The sequence below is a fragment of the Dreissena polymorpha genome, chromosome 8 (genome assembly GCF_020536995.1).
Source record: "Dreissena polymorpha isolate Duluth1 chromosome 8, UMN_Dpol_1.0, whole genome shotgun sequence".
In the NCBI taxonomy this organism is placed as follows: Eukaryota; Metazoa; Mollusca; class Bivalvia; order Myida; family Dreissenidae; genus Dreissena; species Dreissena polymorpha.
Genome location: NC_068362.1, coordinates 107,461,836 through 107,484,722, shown reverse-complemented (window position 1 = coordinate 107,484,722; position 22,887 = coordinate 107,461,836). Strand labels below are relative to the sequence as shown.

Sequence of the window (22,887 nt, the reverse complement as noted above, 5' to 3'; positions counted from 1 at the left end):
GAGTGGACTAAGAAATCTGCCCGTTATATCCAATCTACGTAATCCTGAATTACGCACATATTCAGGAAGTCCGTCCGAAATACAATACGGTAAATTTCGCCCGTAAATTGAAACGTTTATTATTAAATTAACATACTATACCGATGTAAGAAGCTGTTTGTTTTAAACAAAAAGTAATGGTAGCAAAACAAGCTGTAGATTGCGTAATCAATGATATCATACAATGTATACTATGATGACGCAGTTGACAATGAATGACATAGTTATGGCCCGGACAAGCTCATTTATGGCCATATTTTACCTTTGAACTCAATGTGTGACCTTGACCTGTGAGATATCGACGTTATTCTTTCGCGCGACACACCGTCCAATGATGGTGAACAAATGCGCCAAATGATTTTAAAATCTCACAATGAACGACAAAGTTATGGCCTGGACAAGCTTGTTCCGCCCGCCCGCCCACCGACATTCGCCAATCTAATAACCAGTTTTTTCCTTCGGAAAACCTGGTTAAAAAAAATACAACACACCAACATTTAGCTCCATGGTAAGTGTATTATAATTATACTTTGCGTCTTAAACATTATGCGAGAAATTTAGCAGACGATATCCTAATGAAACATGGCGTATTACCACAATGCCTACGGGTAATTATTTCGAATACATGTCTTCATGAGCTCAGTCAAGTTGTTGTAAACAAACCTGAAACAAGCGACTTTTATAACTGCTTTGAACAAACAATTTTAACTATAAACGGAAGCAAGCAAGTAATAAATTATTATACGACATCATTGTTACCACTTTCATGTACAAAACTCTTGCGCCCACGATTAAATCTTCGCGAAAACATAATGTATATTCAAAACTGTTGTCATAAATTGAAAAAAGGTCATTGGTAAACATAATAAATAATACTGTACGAACCTTGATACAATTGCATATCCGCAAGGTGCGAATCCGATGTGAAATTCTTGACCGCATATTGATAACCGATGATGCTGACGAAAACAGCAGCATTATTAGATATTAGATGTGTGTACACTGCATTCAACGCATACAATAACTAATCGCAGTTTCCTGATGCAAATCGTCCCGCTTTAATGGTCTAGTCCATTACACAGTTGATCACGTTTACCATGTCTTCAGTCTACATCAGCTTGTATCATTGCTGATGCGTGAAATGACTGAATTATGTTTCAAGTAGAAATTTCCGTCACAGTAAAACAAAACTGATAAAATGAAGGGAGACAAAGTTAGTTGTTCCTACAACAGTAACGGGGTTTGCTCGCTTGTGCTTAACTGCCTCCAAATTACATATTTGTATGAAATACATTGTCAGATTGTCTCAAAACTGAACTTACAGTCTAAACAAGCATTATCTTACACTAATTATTAACAATAAGAGTATTAAATTCCACTCAGGCATTCAAGTAACGCTAGAGATTTGCCCGGACGACAAGGATGCCCCAACATTCCGCATTTGTCTCAAAACTGCACCTCAAAAATAAGTCTACAAAATATGTGTGTACAAGTTAACGCATGCTAGGTCATGTTTGAAAAGTTTTCTTCTTGTGACAGCAGTATTTTTAGTTACGCCCGACACAAGTTAAAACCGATATTTTCTTGCAAAATTATAGTTATTAAAAACAAGAAACCGTCGGAGACGTGTGATGTTCCCCAAAGTTTTTTTTCACAATATTGCACTATATATTCAGATAAAAGGAAACGTCTTGAAGGGCATAACTTTGGACAAAATAATACGATGGATGGTTTAGCAACTTAAAATGTCAAAGGGCCATAATTCTCTAAATAAATCATCTAACCAGAACCCACTAATAACATGCTCATCTTCTCAAGGTAATTAAGCTTCCCATAAAGCTTCATTGAAGTCCATTCAGTAGTTGGGGAGAAATAACCCGGACAAGAATTGCACTATATGTACAGTTTATAGAAAATTTCAAAGGGCCATAACTCTGTGAAAAATCATCCGACCATAACCGGCTGATAATATGCACATCTCCTGTTGGTAGTAAAGCTTCCCATAAAGTTTCATTGAATTCCCGTGATAAGTTGCTGAGAAATAGCTCGGACAAGAATTGCACTATATGTACAATGGAAAATTTCAAAGGGCCATAACTCTGCGAAAAATCATCCGACCATAACCGGCTGATAATATGTACATCTCCTGTTGGTAGTGAAGCTTCCCATAAAGTTTCATTGAATTCCGGTTATTAGTTGCTGAGAAATAGCCCGGACAAGAATTGCACTATATGTACAATGGAAAATTTCAAAGGGCCATAACTCTATGAAAAATCATTCGACCAGAACCGGCTGATAATATGCACATCACCTCTTGGTAGTGAAGCTTCCCATAAAGTTTCATTGAATTCCGATCATTAGTTGCTGAGAAATAGCCCGGACAAGAATTGCACTATATGTACAGTTAACAGAAAATTTCAAAGGGCCATAATTCTGTGAAAAATCATCCGACCAGAACTGGCTGATAATATGCACATCTCCTCTTGGTAGTGAAGCTTTCCATTAAGTTTCATTGAATTCTGGTCATTAGTTGCTGAGAAATAGCCCGGACAAGAATTGCACTACATGTACAGTTAATGGAAAATTTCAAAGGGCCTTAACTCTGTGAAAAATCATCCGACCAGAACCGGCTGATAATATGCACATCTCCTCTTGGTAGTAAAGCTTCCCATTAAGTTTAATTGAATTTCAGTCATTAGTTGCTTTGAAATAGCCCGAACAAAAATTGTGCACGGACGGACGGACGAAGCGGCCACTATATGCTCCCCCCAATTTTTTTTGGGGGAGCATAAAAATTCAATCGCATAATGGAGTACACTGGCTGGTTAAGATGTGTAGCCCTCTTACGGCAATACGTTTTCTAGTTGGCGCGACAGAAAATTAAATATTGCAAACATAGATGATAATAATTAGCAGACAAGTCAGAAATATCTTAAGTACAAGAGCTGTCACTTATGCCCCCTATAAACGCTTGATAGAAGTTATGAGCTTTTTTCGAAACCTAAACGCAGATTGTGAAACCTAAACGCAGACCCTAAGTTCAAGGTCAAGGTCACAGGGGTAAATTTTTTTGTGTGTATGGAAAGGCCTTGTCCATATACACATGCATACCAAATATGAAGGTTATATCTCAAGGGACATGAGCATTTTTCGAAACCTAAACGCAGACTCCAAGTTCAAGGTCAAGGGGTACATTTTTTGTGCGTATGGAAAGGCCTTGTCCATATACACATGCATACCAAATATGAAGTTTATATCTCAAGGCACATAGAAGTTATGAGCATTTTTCGAAACCTAAACGCAAAGTGTGACGGAAAGACGTACAGTCCGATCACTATATGCCCCCTTTTCTTCCAAAGTGGGCATAAAAATAAGATAGTGTGCAAGCTCACTAGCTGGTTAGTTAAGTTTCTGCCCTCTGGAAGCTATAATTGTGTGAGTCATGCGCAACACAAGCAAGTTCGTAACTTATGTCTTTTGTCTAACTTGCATGTCTAAATGTTTGAAAGAGCAACCTTTTAGCAAACACATTGTCTATAATGAGGTCTACATTATGCTTGAACAGTGTTTCTACTGCAAGTAAAATAATGTATCCAATAATCATGGAATCATGTCCGATATTCATAATTGCACAAACAATTGATGTCAATAATTCCAATACAAATGGATGGCGGATCAAATTCAAGACCCACCCGTACACGGAAGGACGTCAAAATTGCGACTCGCCAACCTTCAAGAAACTGTCCGTAAAAATAATTTTATACTATATTTCTTACTATATCTTACTACTATGTCTTAATATATTTATAGTTTTCAACTGCGCTGGATGCATGCAGACCCAGCCTTAACTCATTAAGATGGATCAAACAATGAACACGTTTGAGTTTAACAACGAAATAACAACAGACATCCAAATTACTTTCATCCTCTATTCTGAAAGACACAAACAGAGCAGAGTCTTTCAAAACAAAATGCTTATGAACATAGACATAATATACCAAACAAACATGTCGGTCTGGTATGGTTGTTTAAACATGTAACGTGTACAATAAACAAGTCATGTCAAGACAGAATTTAAGAGGATCATTACCATGATTTATCAATTTGCGTTTGTAAATATGAACATAGAACAAGGGTAATACAATCAAAGTTTTACAATGCAACCGACATGATGTCAAACTATGTTCTGTTTGTGATTACAAAAATGCTGAGTGTGCCAGTTACTGACAAAAGAATAATAAAATATTACACACTGATAAAACATTTCCGAATGAGCATACTATTGAAATGTTGTAAGATGAAGACAAGTTGTACAATTCAGAGAGAGGCTCAACCATTTACAGACATCTGCAACAAGAAGCAAAGACTCGCTAAAAGCTTAAAACTTGTAAAACTTACAGTATGCAGATAACTTAAATGATACCAAATCACAAGAAAACATATTTCAATATTATTAAAATCAAACAAAAGAAAATCTGAATGGCTGTTCACACACATTTCTGATAATTCACAATTGTGTACTTATGTCCTTATTTTATGTACAATGATACGATCAAATTTTGATGCATTCAATGTCAGAAACAATGATAGGCCTGTCTTTCAAATAACAACTGAGTGCTACATGTGTTAACTTAAAACATTTAGTACATTCAGAAACATGGACATTGTCCCTTTTAAAAACACAACATTCATACTCTTTTTTGTGACCCTTAGACATTTCCTATCAAGTTGAAAAATGTTAATGAACAATTTGCAACCACCACAAAATCTAGTAACCTGTTCCTTGCCCCCTTCATAACAACATACATACTTCAGTTGTTACTTCCCCTTCATAACAACATACATACTTCAGTTGTTACTTAACACAGGGCCAGGACTTATTCAATTTCACCTGTGTTTGCACGAGTCAAGCTCCAATAAAATGTTATAAAATGCCTTTCAACCTTCAGTGCATCAAACATTTACTAACTTACGTATTTATTTCTTATAAGAAAGAAAAAACAAAACTGACCAGCCATTGCTTACCAGAACATGGAATGAATACCAGTACAATTATAAACAAAGGTAAATTCTGGTTGCTTATTTCTGAAAAAAAAAAATCCAATTAAAAATTAAACAGTTCCATTCAATGACAACAGCCCAACCATAACATGGAACGCAAATCCACTGAACACTTTGGTTAGCCTTCTTCAGCCTGCACGTGTCAGCAATGTTTGCATGGTGTCTCTTTGGTTACTTGATGTGCTCCTTTATGTTTCTATAGCTACTTGATGTTTCTCCTGCTAGGCTCAGTGGCGGTGGGTGGGGGAGGGACGCCTTTCTTGTCAAGGTCATCAATGTAGGAAATGAGAATCTTCCTGCGTTCGTCTGCTACAGGCTCCAGTGTCAGATAACGTTTGTCGTTCTGTGAAAGGCAAATAAAACACAATTACATGGACAACTTCATACAATATCCTATCCTACACCAATGTTAATATTTACAAACAAAACATTCACTAGATCCCCAAAGTGACAAAGAAATAGATACCAACAAACAGATCCAAACTGTAAAATAGATTTTCATTAAAGATTTTCATTGCCACAATCACAATGGTTAAGGAAACAATCCGAATGAAACTAATCAATGAAATTATTTGATTACATGTACATCCAAGTTGAATAAAAAAATTATCATTTTAAATACAGATCTATAATCGTTCCCTTCCAACCTACCTCTAGAATTTTAATGATGTCATTCATATGGGCATCTGACTCTTGCAGTTTGCCTCTGCTGTTGTATGTGATCAGTTTGGTTTCTTTAAGTAGTTCTCTGAATTCTGACTTGGCAGTCACATACCTCTCTCTCAGGTATTCATCAAACTCAGCCTCACGCCGCTGGAAAGGAAAAATGAACTTAAAACAACTAGAGCTTTGTCACAAACGTGATGTATACCCCCACGTGCCGCATTGACAAAGACTATTTTGCATGATGTGTTCACAAAACAAGAGAATCTAATTTATGGTGATTTTTTAAGAATTATTATTCCCTTATCATTTATGGCCATTTTTGACCTTTGAACTCAAAGTGTGACCTTGGCCTTGGAGATATCGACATAATTCTTTTGTGCAACACACCGTCCAATGATGGTGAACAAATGATTTTAAAATGTCACAAAAAAGTTATGGCCCGGACAAGCTCATTTATGGCCATTTTTTACCTTTGAACTCAGTGTGACCTTGACCTTGGAGATATCGACGTAATTCTTTCGCGCGACACACCACCCAATAATGATGAACAAATGTGCCACATGATTTGAAAATATCAAAATGAGCGACATAGTTTTGGCCCGGACAAGCTCATTTATGGCAATTTTTGACCTTTGAACTCAAAAGTGTGACTTTGACCTTGGAGATATCGATGTAATTCTTTCGCGCATCATACTGTCGTGTTATGGTGAACAAATGTGCAAAATGATTTTAAAATCTCGCAATTGACGACATAGATATGGCCCGGATAAGCTCATGTTTTGCCTTTTTTGACATTTTAACTCAAAATGTGACCTTATCCTTGGAGATATCGACATAATTCTTTCGCGCGACACACCGTCCAATAATGCTGAACAAATGTGCCAAATGATTTTGAAATCTCACAATGAAGGACATAGTTATTGCCAGGACAAGCTCATGTATGGCCATTTTTGACCTTTGAACTCAAAAGTCTGACCTTGACCTTTGAGATATTGACGTAATTCATATGCCCAACACACCGTCCAATTATGGTGAACAAATGTGCCAAATAATTTTAAAATCTCACAATAAATGACAAAGTTATGGCTCCGACAAGCTCATTTATGGCCATTTTTAACCTTTGAACTCAAAGTGTGACCTTGACCTTTGAGATATTGACAAAATTCTTACGCGCGACACACCGTCAAATGATGGTGAACAAATGTGCCAAATGATTTTAAAATCTCACAATGAACAACATAGTTATTGCCCGGACAAGATTTCGGGACAGACAGACCAACAAAGTGACTCCTATATAAAAAAAATCGCAAAAAACAAATAACTGCTCAGTTTAAAACAAAACATGATGTTGAACATCTGAAACTAAATCTAGTCTTAAGAGCATTACCCTGTCACTGGAGGAGAACTTTGTGTAGCGCGGGTCCTCTTTTATCATCTTCTTGACCTCCTTCCAGGACGAACTCAAGGTCAACTGAAATAGAAGCACTAATATCAGTATGTAGCACATCACAGTGATCGTATATTGAACTAATCGCCACTTACTTTTGAAGACCCACATTTGAAGGGTCTGATAAAAAATCAGTAGATACATTAGTTTAACTAACTTCCTTCTATTAGTTATTCAGAATATTTTTATTGTAAATTATTTGTCTTGGTATAAATCTCTTTTAGATATTGGTTAAATTTTAGTAAACTTAATATGTCAATGTGAATTGATAACTTTTTAGTAGGTAAAATAATCCTGTCTTAATATCATTGTCCAACAAATATAGAGCTAATCACATTGAACTCAATCCTAACCTATAATCCTACCTGAAAACAGCCATACTGGAATCTACCATAGGCAAAGAATAGGGCACAGAAATTATACAATGACATTTCACCAAACATAGTCCTAGGGCAAGCCGTGATTTCATCCCACAGGCACCAAGGTTCCAACAAACAATCTAGCAGTGCAAGCATGTTGCATAACACACATGAGATCAATGCGAATGATATGACATGCACATTTAAACTTCATGATGATGAATTTTTATAGTTTTAAATTTATAACTTAAGAAATGTGGTAGAAATTCATTCCACCAACTTATGCAGACCTACCGACTGAATACAAACTAGACTGTAACTCCTACAAAACCCTCCCTGTAGGGGTATTAAGTGAGATCGCACACATAGACTTACGTCAGGTGTTTCGTCTAGCAGCTTGTGGAACATGTCCTTGCTCTTCTTGGCAAGTGCCTTTATGTGCTCCTCAAACAGCGTTTCCTTCTCCTCCCGTTCCAGCAGGCTCGCCAGCTCCCAGCGGTGGTCCTTACGCAGCTGCTTACGGGTGTCACGCCACAGCGCCTCACTGTTACGTACCTGAAAAATCAACACTAATATATTATATATGTAAATATTATACCTTACTTAACTGTTACGCATCTTGAATATTATCACAACTGCAACTATTATATCTGGAATAGAAGAATAACTAATACTATACTATCTGCATCTTGCGCATTCTGCATTGCCATTGTGATATACATAATGCAATTCAGCAATTAAATTTATCCTCCTATTAATGTGGAATATTACATAGAAAAGAAGATATACATGCGACATTTAAATTAAATTTATCCTCCTATTAATGTGGAATATTACATAGAAAAGAAGATATACATGCGACATGTAAATCTTAATTTTCACAAGATTATTTAGCGGATATAGAATAGAAAGTAGCTTTTTTTGTAAAAAAAAAAAGAAATATGAAACTAATGAGTTCTATATGAATGATTGAATACAAATATGTTTACATCCACTTATAAAGTTTATGTCTATGACCTGCTATGTTTATAACATGCATGTATATAATACTAAATGCAGAAAATACAATTGTGCACATTAGTTTTTTTCTATACTTTCTTGATTGCATAGTGACCCATGCAGTTGCTTATTGAGTGAAAGATCACAAGTTTGAGAATCATACGTGGCATGTTTCGTTACCAACCCAGACGCTAGTTAAATCCAGAAGTATTTATTGCCTTCCTGCCAAGTGTCGGGCATTAAGGATAGGGAATAGAGAGTAAGATATTCATTAAGGTGTCCCCACAGTAATACCTGGCGGCCAGCCTACATGGTTGACACTGTAATGAACAAACACTGTCAAAGATTTAAGTTTTAAGGTTTACTGTTTATTTTTTTACTATAATGTCATGCCATGTAATTTAAGGAGCACCAGTTTTCACATTTAAGACAGACGTACTGTTGAACATCTGCACTCCCTGTGCCAATTCTATATCAAATGGAAAGCAATCCTGTAACTATTGGTAACTATTTGTCAACAAGCCATCTCATTACAAAACACAGAGGAGACTTGAACCTTGAACCTCCCATGAATCAGGGGATAAGGAAGAATAGCAGTAGATATAATTTTATGATAAATGTCAAGTTATTTGTTCTGAGCTGGAAGTTGTTTCATTTAAAATGTTGCATATTAAAATACCAACACCACCACAAGGGACATAATTGTCACAAAACCAGGTTTTCTATTTGAAAGTCTGATAAAGGGAGACAATTCAGAACACCTGGTTAAAAACATACCAAGTCCACCAGAAGAGCGTTAAATAGCTGTATAGCCTCGTCCTTTTTGTGCAGTTCTCGTTCTTTCTCTCGTTCGCGCAGGCTGGTGGACAGACTGCTTCGCACCTCCTCCTCTCGTTTACGTATGCTCGCCTCTACACGCTCCTGCTTCTCACGAGTCTCCCGTGTCTTACGATCCTCATCGTTGTCCGACTCCTGAGGGAGGAAATAGTTTGGACATATTTATTCTAGCTCCATTCGAAGCCCAAGGTTTATTCAATATGGCCCTGGGTACTGGGAAACAGTACTTTGGTTTGTTCTGGGAGGATCTTTATAACTCTGGTTTAACAGAAACAGAAAACCAAAGCACACTTTCTATTTGAAAATGTAGATTTAAAAGAAAACAAGAGTGCCAAACTGTCACGAGATACGCCCGTTTGAAGATTTTGGACAACTTAATAACTTTACAATGTTCCAGTTTTGAGCTTGACCTACATTTCATCTAGACACAACTTCTGACCAAAAATTTGGTGAAGATCAGATGAAAACTACTTCAATTAGAGAGCAGACACCATGCTAAATGCTTGAAATGCCCTAAGTGACCTAGTTTTTGACCCAGCATGACCCATAATTGAACTTGACCTAGATATCATTTCGACACAGATTCTGACCAAATTTGATGAAGATCGAATGAAAACTACTTCAATTAGAGAGCGGACACCATGCGTAATCCTTGAAATGCAATAAGTGACCCTGTGACCTATTTTTTGGCCTGGCATGACCCATATTTGAACTTGACCTAGATATCATCTAGACACAACTTCTGACCAAATTTGGTGATGAGCGGATGAAAACAATTTCAATTAGAGATTGGACAACATGCTAATTGCTTGAAACTAGGGCTGCAACAGGTACCCGAAATATTCGATGATCTCGGATCCAACTTCCGATTCGCGGGTACGGTTCCACCCCTGGAAATATCGGTTCCGAATATTTATTTTCATAGTTGTATGTAACCAGGCGCTGTTTTCACGAGTATTGTTTTTATACAGACTGGTTCTGTTTGAAAGATAAAATATACATTAAATAGTCGATATTTATTGACCTTTGACAGTCAAATAGTAGATCATTCGAGATCCTTCGGCTTTTATTGTCTAAGAGTGTCATTGGACATTCTGTAATGAGCGCGGAAAGCAAAACTAAGTCAAAATCATGGAGGATTTACACATTACAAATGCAATTCCTAATGGCAATAAGTAAGTTTTCAATCCTTATTGTCTTTCTGAGTTGTATTAAAAACAACGGTAGTGGATCCATTGTGGCTGGAATGTTATTCAGGTAAATTTTGTATAATTTCAGGACCTGTCAAATTGCGTTCTTGCATCATGTATTGTCTTGAAAGCATCTTTCGTCATATATTTAGTGTTTAAATGCTATCTTGTGATGCAAGGAACCTCAGTGACCAGTGAGAGAATCTTCTCCACAGCAGGAGACCTCGTCAGTGCTCATAGGGCTTGCCTGGACCCGAACAATGTTGATATGTTTATTTTTGTGAAAACAAACATCAAACTGTATGAACAGTGAAAAGTGTATGTTGACGAGCAAACTATTAAGTGAATAAGTGTTGAGGTTTCGTTTTATTCTGTTAACAATGTAAAACGAGAAATTTGTTATGTTTTTTTGTTAATAAATTTTTAATGTTTTTAGTCAAATTATACTTCTAAAACATTGATTTCTTTAATTTAGACAGAATTGCTAAGTTCCTCTTATCTGAGTGATCCGTTTTTGGATTCGTTGCAGCCCTACTTTAAATGCAGTAAGTGACCTTGTGACCTTGTTTTTACCCCGGCATGACCCATATTTGAACTTGACCTAGATATCATTTAGACAAAACTTCTGACCAAAGTTCGTGAAGAACGGATGAAAACTACTTCAATTAGAGAGCAGACATCATGCTAAATCCTTGAAATGCACTAAGTGACCTTGTGACCTAGTTTTTGACCCGGCATGACCCATATTCGACTTTGACCTAGATATTGTCAAGATACAACTTCTGACCAAATTTGATGAAGATCAGATGAAAACTACTTCAATTAGAGAGCGGACACCATGCTAAATGCATGAAATGCACTAAGTGACCTCATGACCTAGTTTTTGACCCGGAATGACCAATATGCAAACCTGACCTAGACATCATTTAGACACAACTTCAGACCAAATTTGGTGAAGATCAGATGAAAACTACTTCAAATAGAGAGCGGACACGATGCTTAATCCTTGAAATGCAATAAGTGACCCTGTGACCTATTTTTTGGCCTGGCATGACCCATATTTGAACTTGACCTAGATATCATCTAGACACAACTTCTGACCAAATTTGGTGATGAGCGGATGAAAACAATTTCAATTAGAGATTGGACAACATGCTAATTGCTTGAAACTAGGGCTGCAACAGGTACCCGAAATATCCGATGATCTCGGATCCAACTTCAGATTCGCGGGTACGGTTCCACCCCTGGAAATATCGGTTCCGAATATTTATTTTCATAGTTGTATGTAACCAGGCGCTGTTTTCACGAGTATTGTTTTTATACAGACTGGTTCTGTTTGAAAGATAAAATATACATTAAATAGTCGATATTTATTGACCTTTGACAGTCAAATAGTAGATCATTCGAGATCCTTCGGCTTTTATTGTCTAAGAGTGTCATTGGACATTCTGTAATGAGCGCAGAAAGCAAAACTAAGTCAAAATCATGGAGGATTTACACATTACAAATGCAATTCCTAATGGCAATAAGTAAGTTTTCAATCCTTATTGTCTTTCTGAGTTGTATTAAAAACAACGGTAGTGGATCCATTGTGGCTGGAATGTTATTCAGGTAAATTTTGTATAATTTCAGGACCTGTCAAATTGCGTTCTTGCATCATGTATTGTCTTGAAAGCATCTTTCGTCATATATTTAGTGTTTAAATGCTATCTTGTGATGCAAGGAACCTCAGTGACCAGTGAGAGAATCTTCTCCACAGCAGGAGACCTCGTCAGTGCTCATAGGGCTTGCCTGGACCCGAACAATGTTGATATGTTTATTTTTGTGAAAACAAACATCAAACTGTATGAACAGTGAAAAGTGTATGTTGACGAGCAAACTATTAAGTGAATAAGTGTTGAGGTTTCGTTTTATTCTGTTAACAATGTAAAACGAGAAATTTGTTATGTTTTTTTGTTAATAAATTTTTAATGTTTTTAGTCAAATTATACTTCTAAAACATTGATTTCTTTAATTTAGACAGAATTGCTAAGTTCCTCTTATCTGAGTGATCCGTTTTTGGATTCGTTGCAGCCCTACTTTAAATGCAGTAAGTGACCTTGTGACCTTGTTTTTACCCCGGCATGACCCATATTTGAACTTGACCTGGATATCATTTAGACAAAACTTCTGACCAAAGTTCGTGAAGAACGGATGAAAACTACTTCAATTAGAGAGCAGACATCATGCTAAATCCTTGAAATGCACTAAGTGACCTTGTGACCTAGTTTTTGACCCGGCATGACCCATATTCGACTTTGACCTAGATATTGTCAAGATACAACTTCTGACCAAATTTGATGAAGATCAGATGAAAACTACTTCAATTAGAGAGCGGACACCATGCTAAATGCATGAAATGCACTAAGTGACCTCATGACCTAGTTTTTGACCCGGAATGACCAATATGCAAACCTGACCTAGACATCATTTAGACACAACTTCAGACCAAATTTGGTGAAGATCAGATGAAAACTACTTCAAATAGAGAGCGGACACCATGCTTAATCCTTGAAATGCAATAAGTGACCCTGTGACCTATTTTTTGGCCTGGCATGACCCATATTTGAACTTGACCTAGATATCATCTAGACACAACTTCTGACCAAATTTGGTGATGAGCGGATGAAAACAATTTCAATTAGAGATTGGACAACATGCTAATTGCTTGAAACTAGGGCTGCAACAGGTACCCGAAATATCCGATGATCTCGGATCCAACTTCAGATTCGCGGGTACGGTTCCACCCCTGGAAATATCGGTTCCGAATATTTATTTTCATAGTTGTATGTAACCAGGCGCTGTTTTCACGAGTATTGTTTTTATACAGACTGGTTCTGTTTGAAAGATAAAATATACATTAAATAGTCGATATTTATTGACCTTTGACAGTCAAATAGTAGATCATTCGAGATCCTTCGGCTTTTATTGTCTAAGAGTGTCATTGGACATTCTGTAATGAGCGCAGAAAGCAAAACTAAGTCAAAATCATGGAGGATTTACACATTACAAATGCAATTCCTAATGGCAATAAGTAAGTTTTCAATCCTTATTGTCTTTCTGAGTTGTATTAAAAACAACGGTAGTGGATCCATTGTGGCTGGAATGTTATTCAGGTAAATTTTGTATAATTTCAGGACCTGTCAAATTGCGTTCTTGCATCATGTATTGTCTTGAAAGCATCTTTCGTCATATATTTAGTGTTTAAATGCTATCTTGTGATGCAAGGAACCTCAGTGACCAGTGAGAGAATCTTCTCCACAGCAGGAGACCTCGTCAGTGCTCATAGGGCTTGCCTGGACCCGAACAATGTTGATATGTTTATTTTTGTGAAAACAAACATCAAACTGTATGAACAGTGAAAAGTGTACGTTGACGAGCAAACTATTAAGTGAATAAGTGTTGAGGTTTCGTTTTATTCTGTTAACAATGTAAAACGAGAAATTTGTTATGTTTTTTTGTTAATAAATTTTTAATGTTTTTAGTCAAATTATACTTCTAAAACATTGATTTCTTTAATTTAGACAGAATTGCTAAGTTCCTCTTATCTGAGTGATCCGTTTTTGGATTCGTTGCAGCCCTACTTTAAATGCAGTAAGTGACCTTGTGACCTTGTTTTTACCCCGGCATGACCCATATTTGAACTTGACCTGGATATCATTTAGACAAAACTTCTGACCAAAGTTCGTGAAGAACGGATGAAAACTACTTCAATTAGAGAGCAGACATCATGCTAAATCCTTGAAATGCACTAAGTGACCTTGTGACCTAGTTTTTGACCCGGCATGACCCATATTCGACTTTGACCTAGATATTGTCAAGATACAACTTCTGACCAAATTTGATGAAGATCAGATGAAAACTACTTCAATTAGAGAGCGGACACCATGCTAAATGCATGAAATGCACTAAGTGACCTCATGACCTAGTTTTTGACCCGGAATGACCAATATGCAAACCTGACCTAGACATCATTTAGACACAACTTCAGACCAAATTTGGTGAAGATCAGATGAAAACTACTTCAAATAGAGAGCGGACACCTTGCTTAACCTTGAAATGCACTCAGTGACCCCGTGACCTAGTTTTTGACCCGGCATGACCCATATTCGAACTTGACCTAGATATTGTCTAGATATAACTTCTGACCAAGTTTGGTGAAGATCAAATGAAAACTATTTGAATTAGATGGACACTGCTGTGCACCCAACCGCCCGCCCGCCGCCAAGATGAAACTATAATACGTCCCGTTTTTTAAACAGGCATATAAAAAGCAATTATCAAATGTCTCCGTTCTAAAGTTAATATACCGTAATGACTCAAGTTTTCTGACACTTAAATTATTTTTTTTTGGTGTCCGAAAATTTAGATACGAAAAATATTCATAAAGTACGAGTGTCCGAAAATTTTGAGACAAATATGTTATGCTTGTTTGTCAATTATTATTTTTAAATAAAACCAATTAATAAATGTGCAATAATTGTATTGTGATGTACTCTCCTTACTCTGCTTTAAATAAAATACAACTTCACTTATTTGCATTCTCTTACCTGAAAAGGTTTATAAAAACGTTATAAAAAACAAGAGATTTGTTTGTCAGAAACACAATGCCCCATATTGCGCCGCTTGGATTTTTTTTTTCGACAATTGACGTTGAAGGATGACCTTGACCTTGAACTTCCACAACTCAAAATGTGCAGCTTCATAAGAACGCCGCTTTGAAATTATTTATTCTGTTGACCTTTGACCTTGAAGGATGACCTTGACCTTGAACTTCCACCACTCAAAATGTGCAGCTTCATGAGAACGCCGCTTTGAAATTTTTAATAATTTTTTTTGATCTTTGATCTGAAAGGATGACCTTGAACTTCTACCAATCAAAATATGCAGCTTCATGAGATACACATGCATGCCAAATATCAAGTTGCTATCTTCAATATTAAAAAGGTTATGGCCAATTTTAAAATTTTCAGACGGACAGACGCCATATATTTGACATTTGACCTTGAAGGATGACATTGACCTTCACCTTTCAACACTCAAAATGTTCAGCTCCATGAGATACACATGTATGCCAAATATCAAGTTGCTATCTGTAATAGTGAAAAAGTTATAGCCAATGTTAAAGTTTTTGGACGGACAGACAGACGCCATATATTAGACATTTGACCTTGAAGGATGGCCTTGACCTTCACCTTTCACCACTCAAAATGTGCAGCTCCATGAGACACATGCATGCCAAATATCAAGTTGCTATCTTCAATATTGAAAAAGTTATGGCCAAAGTTAAAGTTTTCGGACGGACAGATGTCATATATTTGACTTTTTACCTTGACAGATGACCTTTACCTTCACCTTTCACCACTCAAAACGTTCAGCTCCATGAGATACACATGCATGCCAAATATCAAGTTGCTATCTTCAATAGTGAAAACATTATGGCCAATGTTAAAGTTTTTGGACGGATGGGCAGACACCATATATTAGACATTTGACCTTCAATGATGACCTTGACTTTCACCTTTCACCATTCAAAATGTTCAGCTCCGTCAGATGCACATGAATGCCAAATATCAAGTTGTTATCTTCAATATTGAAAAAGTTATGGCCATTTAAGTTTTCAGACAGACGAACAGACTGACATACACACATACTGACTGACACACTGACGGACAGTTCAACTGCTATAATCCACCCTACCGGGGGCATAACAACCCTACTACTTCCTGAATACTACAAGAGTGCCTGAAAGGCCCAAAGTCGCTCACCTAAGATAACAAAATATTATTGGGATTAATCTTTTGACCAAGTTTCATGAAGATCGGAAAATAAATGTGGCCTCTAGAGTGTACCAAGGTTTTACTATAGCTATATAAGGAAAATTGCCCTGCCCCCTGGCAGCCATGTTTATCAACCAACCGGCATCATTTTTGAACTCGTCCAAGATATTATCGGGATGAATCTTCTGCCCAAGTTTCATGAAGATCGGACAGCAAATGTGGCCTCTAGAGTGTTAAAAAGATTTTACTATAGCCATATAAGGAAAAATGTCCCGCCCCTTGGAAGCCTTTTTTTTCAAGCAAACATAATTATTTTCAAACTCATCCAAGATATCATCGAGACCAATCTTCAGACAAAATTTCATCAAGATTGGACAATAAATGTGGCCTCTAGAGTGTTAACAAGGTTTTACTATATCCATATACGGAAAAATGCCCCGCCCCCTGGCGGCCATGTTTTTCAACCAACCGGCATCATTTTCGAACTCGTCCAAGATATTATTGGGATGAATCTTCTGACCAAGTTTCATGAAGATTGGAAATAAATGTGGCCTCTAGAGTGTTAACAAGATTTTACTATAGTCATATATAGCCATATAAGGAAAAATGCCCCGCCCCTTGGAAGCCATGTTTTCAAGCAAAGGTTACCATTTCTGAACTCATCTAAGATATCAGTGGGACAAATCTTCTGAGCAAGTTCCATGAAGATCGGAAAATAAATGTGGCCTCTAGAGTGTAAACAAGGTTTTACTATAGCCATATTAGGAAAAATGCCCCTCCACCTGGCGGCCATGTTTTTCAACCAACGGAAATCATTTTCGAACTTGTCCAAGATATTATTGGGACAAATCTTCTGACCAAGTTTTATGAGGATCGGACAATAAATGTGGCCTCTAGAGTGTTAACAAGATTTTGCTATAGCCATATAAGGAAAAATGCCCCGCCCCTTGGCAGCCATGTTTTTCAAGCAAACGTCACCATTTTCGAACTAATCCAAGATATCATTGAAACCAATCTTCTGACCAAATTTCATGAAGATTGGAAAATAAATGTGGCCTCTAGAGAGTGAACAAGGCAAATGTTGACATCGCATGACGGACAAAAGGCGATCACAAAAGCTCACCATGAGCACGTTGTGCTCAGGTGAGCTTATAATATCATTTCTGTTAAATGAAATCATTGTTTATTACCTGTATTCATGGTAATCTACCCAATAAGGCAATTGTAATGGTCCATGGCCCTCTGGGAATTCTATGCCAGCTTTTATGACCTTAATCCGGTCGAAAATTCCATTATCAAAGGGTCCCAGATAAGCAAAAACGCGGCAGAAATCTACTAAAATAGCGCTGTAAAATATACTGTCCGAAAAATTGGGAGTAATTTATGATGGCCAAAACCCATATGTCCGAAAATATTGAGTCACGAAAAATAATTATTTTTGCTAAAAAGGGGGGTGTCCGAAAACATAGTGTCCGAAAACTTAAGAGTCTCTTAATTACAGTATTCTTCCATTCTTTTGTTATTATAATGGAGAGTTAACAAGACTATTGTCAAGCAATATAAGTCCCCTACCGACTCATTGTCAGAAATTCCACCATTTTCAGATTTAAAAAAATGTATATATTTGTTGCCATGGCAACCAGAATTTTTGAAGTAGGAACAAAATGAAATGAAGTGCATAATGTCCATATTGCCATCTATCCATGTTTCAAGTTTCATGAAAAAATATTAAGAACTTTAAAAGTTATCGCAGTATCCAGACAAACACCATTTCAGCAGTATTTTTAGTCTATTTGATGCCATAGCAACCATAATTTTTGGCGTAGGCACGAAATGAAATCACGTGCATAATGTCCATATTGACATCTATCCATGTTCCAAGTTTCATGAAAAAATATTAAGAACTTTTAAAGTTATTGCAGGACCCAGAAAAGTGTGACGGACAGACTGACTGACGGAGCGCAAACCATAAGTCCCCTCCAGTGAAAAAAATATTAAGAACTTTTAAAGTTATTGCAGGACCCAGAAAAGTTTGACGGACAGACTGACTGACGGAGCGCAAACCATAAGTTCCCTCCAGTGAAACTGGTAGGGGACTAATAATATTTTGAAACAAAAATGTTCAAACACAAGCGAATGACATTTTGTTAGATGACTTACTTCATCAAGCGTCTTCACGTAGTCCTTGAACCAATCCTCCCGCCGTGAGCTGCTTTCAACAGCCTTGTAACGAGGATCAGAGTCAATCTTGCGCTTGATGTCGCTCCAACGAGAGTGGCGCTCAATGTCCGACGTCTCCTTCAGAAGGCTCATGAACTCAGATTTCGACTAAAACAACAGAAAACAAGCAAATGAAACACTGGGGAGGCCACAGCAGGGTTCACCATAGAAGCACTGCACTTGGATATTGATAGGGAAAGATCTAGAATGTAAATGAGTACACGGTACTGCTGAATATCTATTCATATCTATTAGGGCACTATCAGCAAAGTGATTAGCCAATTGTACATAAATAAGTCAACAATGGCGTTTTTGCCTCTGGGGTATTGCAATTTCACACTCAACAGAGTATACTGTTTGGTCCACTCAGGTCATTTAAGCATGAGTTCTATCAAATTTCTGATAAAATGTACAGTATTTTGTGCAGTTTATATTTTTTCATAAACAAGAGCACCGCATAACGGGTGCCAACGCTCGGCTGCGAAAGCTTGTCAGAATTTTTTATTTTTTTTAGAGGTCACAGTGACCTTGACCTAGTGACCCAAAACTGGGTGTGGCGTGTAGAACTCATCAAGGTGCATCTACATATAAAGTTTCAAAGTTGTAGGTGGAAGCACTTTGATTTTAGAGCCAATGTTAAGGTTTTAGCACAAAGCCTTCAGCGGACGGCTGACGACGAGCTGGCTATGACAATACCTCGGGTTTCCGAAAAAAGCCGAGCTAAAAATGCAATTTGAGAATGAAACAAAGTGTGAGCAACTTGGCCGTTCGGTTTTGACATATCAGTTTTCATATCAGGGTTTATCTACAACAGGTTTAACTGTAACGAAGAAGCTATTCAACTTTTTTTGGTCGACCAACCTAGAGAGAGAGCGAGGGTGACCAAAAATGAGCAGGGCGTAGCAACATGATACGCTACTCTAGATCTTCCCATACATCAATATCAATATGTGAGCAATGTTCTTGTTGAACTCTTTAATGATGAGAGCATGTTCCATGGTTAAATATTAACCATTCATGCACTTTTTTTGCACTGTGGAATGAGTTGAAGACATAATGAAATGAAATGCCTTTTCTCAAGCAAAACTTTTTGTGTGCAATAGACATAGGTGCATAAAGGAAAACATTCTACCATTTCCATGCTCGTAAAGTGAAAATAAACTTAATATCCAGTTTAAGTGCAGATGTCGATAATCTTTAGAAATATTTTCCAAACAAAATATTGAAGGAGTAATTCATACATTCATCACTCATTAATTCATTTATATTTTAAGGAATGCGCTTAATCATTCACAATTAAATGTAATTTTGCATTCAAGAATAAATCATTAATATAATTTAATGATTATGTTAATGAAGAAGTTATGCTGCAATAAAGACGGAAAATTAGTGAACAGCCTCCTGTTTGTAAGTCTTGTCTGGCCTTCACTCCTGAAATAAAAGGTCAGTTAACCTGTAAAGAAAATTGTATTATACTGACCATTGAAGACTGGACAAGACAAAAGTCATGAGTGAAATAAACAAGTCCGTTTTTGCAATTAATTTCATGCTAAACAACATAATTATGTTGTTGATTTTTGTATTAATGTCAAGTAACTTGCTGCATACTAATGCCAGATTTTGTAAAAAAATAGAACTGATACTGTTGTACCCCCACATCCTTATGCAATTTTGTTTGAAGGCATTGGCAGTACAGTTTTAAGAACTGTTTTTCCTACAAGGCAGGCTTTATACCAATGAAGTTTCATCTTGATACTTCATATTTAAGTCAAAATATGCCTTGGACAAAATTAAGCAAGGTCATTGACAAGGCCAATAATTGTACAATCATGAAAGCCTGACTTAAATATATCAATGCCTACTGCAGTATTTTTTTCAGAGATTTGTAAAACAGGAGGCTGTTATATTAATATGTGTCAAGGTATGTTATATATAAACTGGATGATACTTTTAATGTAACACTAATTAAAGACAAATAAAAGAAACCAGTTTCACAAGCAAAAATATAATGTTCTGTAGACAGTAAAATATTTGCTAAACCTTGTCACATATTAGCTGCAAATTACAATATTTAAAAGGCACAAATGTAGTTTTAAAACATATGATTTATATGATGAGTAATAATTTACAATCAAATAAACAAACTGAAGCTTTATTCTATGGTACCATATAACATGGCACCGTTGAACAATTTTACAATATCACAACAGATGTCATTTTGATTAAAAGATTAATAAAGTAACACAAGGACAGTATTCTATGTATGCTACAGAGCAAAACATGTAGGTCAAATTAACCTTTACTTTCAGTACCAAATACATAAAACGTTTCTAAAAATATAAATTATAATTATCCCAAATGAAACTCCCATAAGACATCAATAAATGAACCTGTATGTTTATCACACTTGACATTACCTGCTGAATTCAATTCAATGTGAGACTACAGCAATTTGCAGTTAAATCTTTGCTTCGGGACTTCTGAAAAATGTGCTATTACTAAACACGAATGTTTTCATTGAAGAAAAGCACATGTTGAAACATAATTTTTTTGATGAACCTAATTATTCAATCTATGTTTTCGGACACCTTGACTCAAAATTGGCTTGAATTCCGTCTTTGTGACCAAGCTTCTTAATCTTAAGAAAATGGGTTGTGATTTGAAATGTTTCTGCTCTTACATTTCACAACTGGATTTGAAAAAAGGTTATTGCAAAAAAATAAACTATTCTTACGAAATAATTCCTACAGTATACATGCTAATGTCATAAATTTATGAACCTCAATATTGTCCTAGACAAATATATCGTAGATTCTATGTTTTCGGACGTACCAATTAGGTTTCATGACTTAAAATCTTACACACACACACACAAAATCTGTAAGTGTCCGAAAACATAGATACAATTCCAAACTTATTCAATATAAACAGCATTAAAAGGATGATTGAAAGACAACAGATTTTTCAAGTAGTTTTGGTTGAGTTTCAATCACTTTTTCTTCTTAAGCCATAGTAAAGCTATCAGACACTGTTAGCTTCTTTCATTAAATTACTTATGCAACCAACCAGAACACATATGATTTATAACCCTTTAATAGCATTTAAAAAAAACATAAAAGGTATAAAAGAAAGATTGAAGTTATTTCTATCAAGGCCGAAAATAACTGTTTAATACCTAACCTAATGAGACTAAACATCAACTGTAGTACTAGTATATTACAACTTATGGTTAAAGACACACAAGAATATAAAAAGATATCGCAAAACATATGTTGATAGACACAAATATTCATGAATCATTTCTCAACATTTAGAAGGTATCAGTACCGGTGATAACAAACCCTGGACCCTTCACTTGGGAAAACGTGATCCAGTCATTTACGACTGATGTCGAAACGTGCACACAGCAGGAATGCTACATGGTCTGGACGTATTTTCAACGCCATGTTGAGGGGGGTCGGCTTGGTCAAAAGTGATATAACAGCAATATTAAACATTAGTATCTTGCATAGTGATGGAAAAAATATCCGTTATAAACAAACATTTCAGGGCTTCATTAGTAACGTAAAACCACAATGACAAAAATATAATGGAGCATTTTAAATGCTGAATTGATACAAGTTATTAAGGATATTAAACAGATTAAATAAATATGAACTTGTAAACAAATCAAAGCTTTTTCACAAAACAGAGATATTCTAGAAATATATATGTTTTGATATCGCAGGTTGTGAGTAATTCAAAACAATAATTTATTTCCAAAATAATACTTATTAAATATATAGAAATATATATTATATATTATTCAAACAAAATATCATCAATATGCCTTAATTTTAGAACGTGACTTAAACTTTACAACCATATGAATGCAGATAAACAAGTTTAATGCAAATTACTTCTTTCACAAATGAAATACTGTACTGAGAGGGAATAAGTTACACATGCAATTTGTGAAGTAAATGAGGATTGAATGACCTTCAGTAAATAAGCATTAGTTCTAACTTTTTGAAAAAACAACAAACACAACCAAACTGTTAGAAATTACAAGGCTCATACTGGCTCTGAATTTTCTGGAACCAATTTCTGCTGCCACATGCTGATATGTTTCATTGTCAAGGATACTTTGGTTCCAATAGCTTATTGTAGATATTGTTATACATTTAAGTGTGCTTTATGTGTGAATACCAAAATGGAGTAATGAAATAGTAAAATACCTTGCACTTTTATAAATAAACAGATACAAAATC

The 22,887-nt window shown here is 36.1% G+C and overlaps 1 protein-coding gene across 1 annotated transcript in view; it reads right to left on the bottom strand.

The window, feature by feature from the left end:
* Nucleotides 1–3,954: 3,954 nt before the first annotated feature.
* Nucleotides 3,955–22,887, bottom strand: part of LOC127842671 (transcription elongation regulator 1-like) — a 48,789-nt gene continuing 29,856 nt past the window's right edge. The window contains exons 13-18 of the mRNA XM_052372301.1: nucleotides 18,578–18,745; nucleotides 9,349–9,543; nucleotides 7,948–8,127; nucleotides 7,154–7,237; nucleotides 5,752–5,913; nucleotides 3,955–5,443 (exon numbers count right to left, since the gene is read on the bottom strand). Coding sequence (XP_052228261.1) covers nucleotides 5,303–5,443; nucleotides 5,752–5,913; nucleotides 7,154–7,237; nucleotides 7,948–8,127; nucleotides 9,349–9,543; nucleotides 18,578–18,745 — 930 coding nt within the window. The 3' untranslated portion in view covers nucleotides 3,955–5,302. The remainder of the gene's footprint in view (nucleotides 5,444–5,751; nucleotides 5,914–7,153; nucleotides 7,238–7,947; nucleotides 8,128–9,348; nucleotides 9,544–18,577; nucleotides 18,746–22,887) is intronic.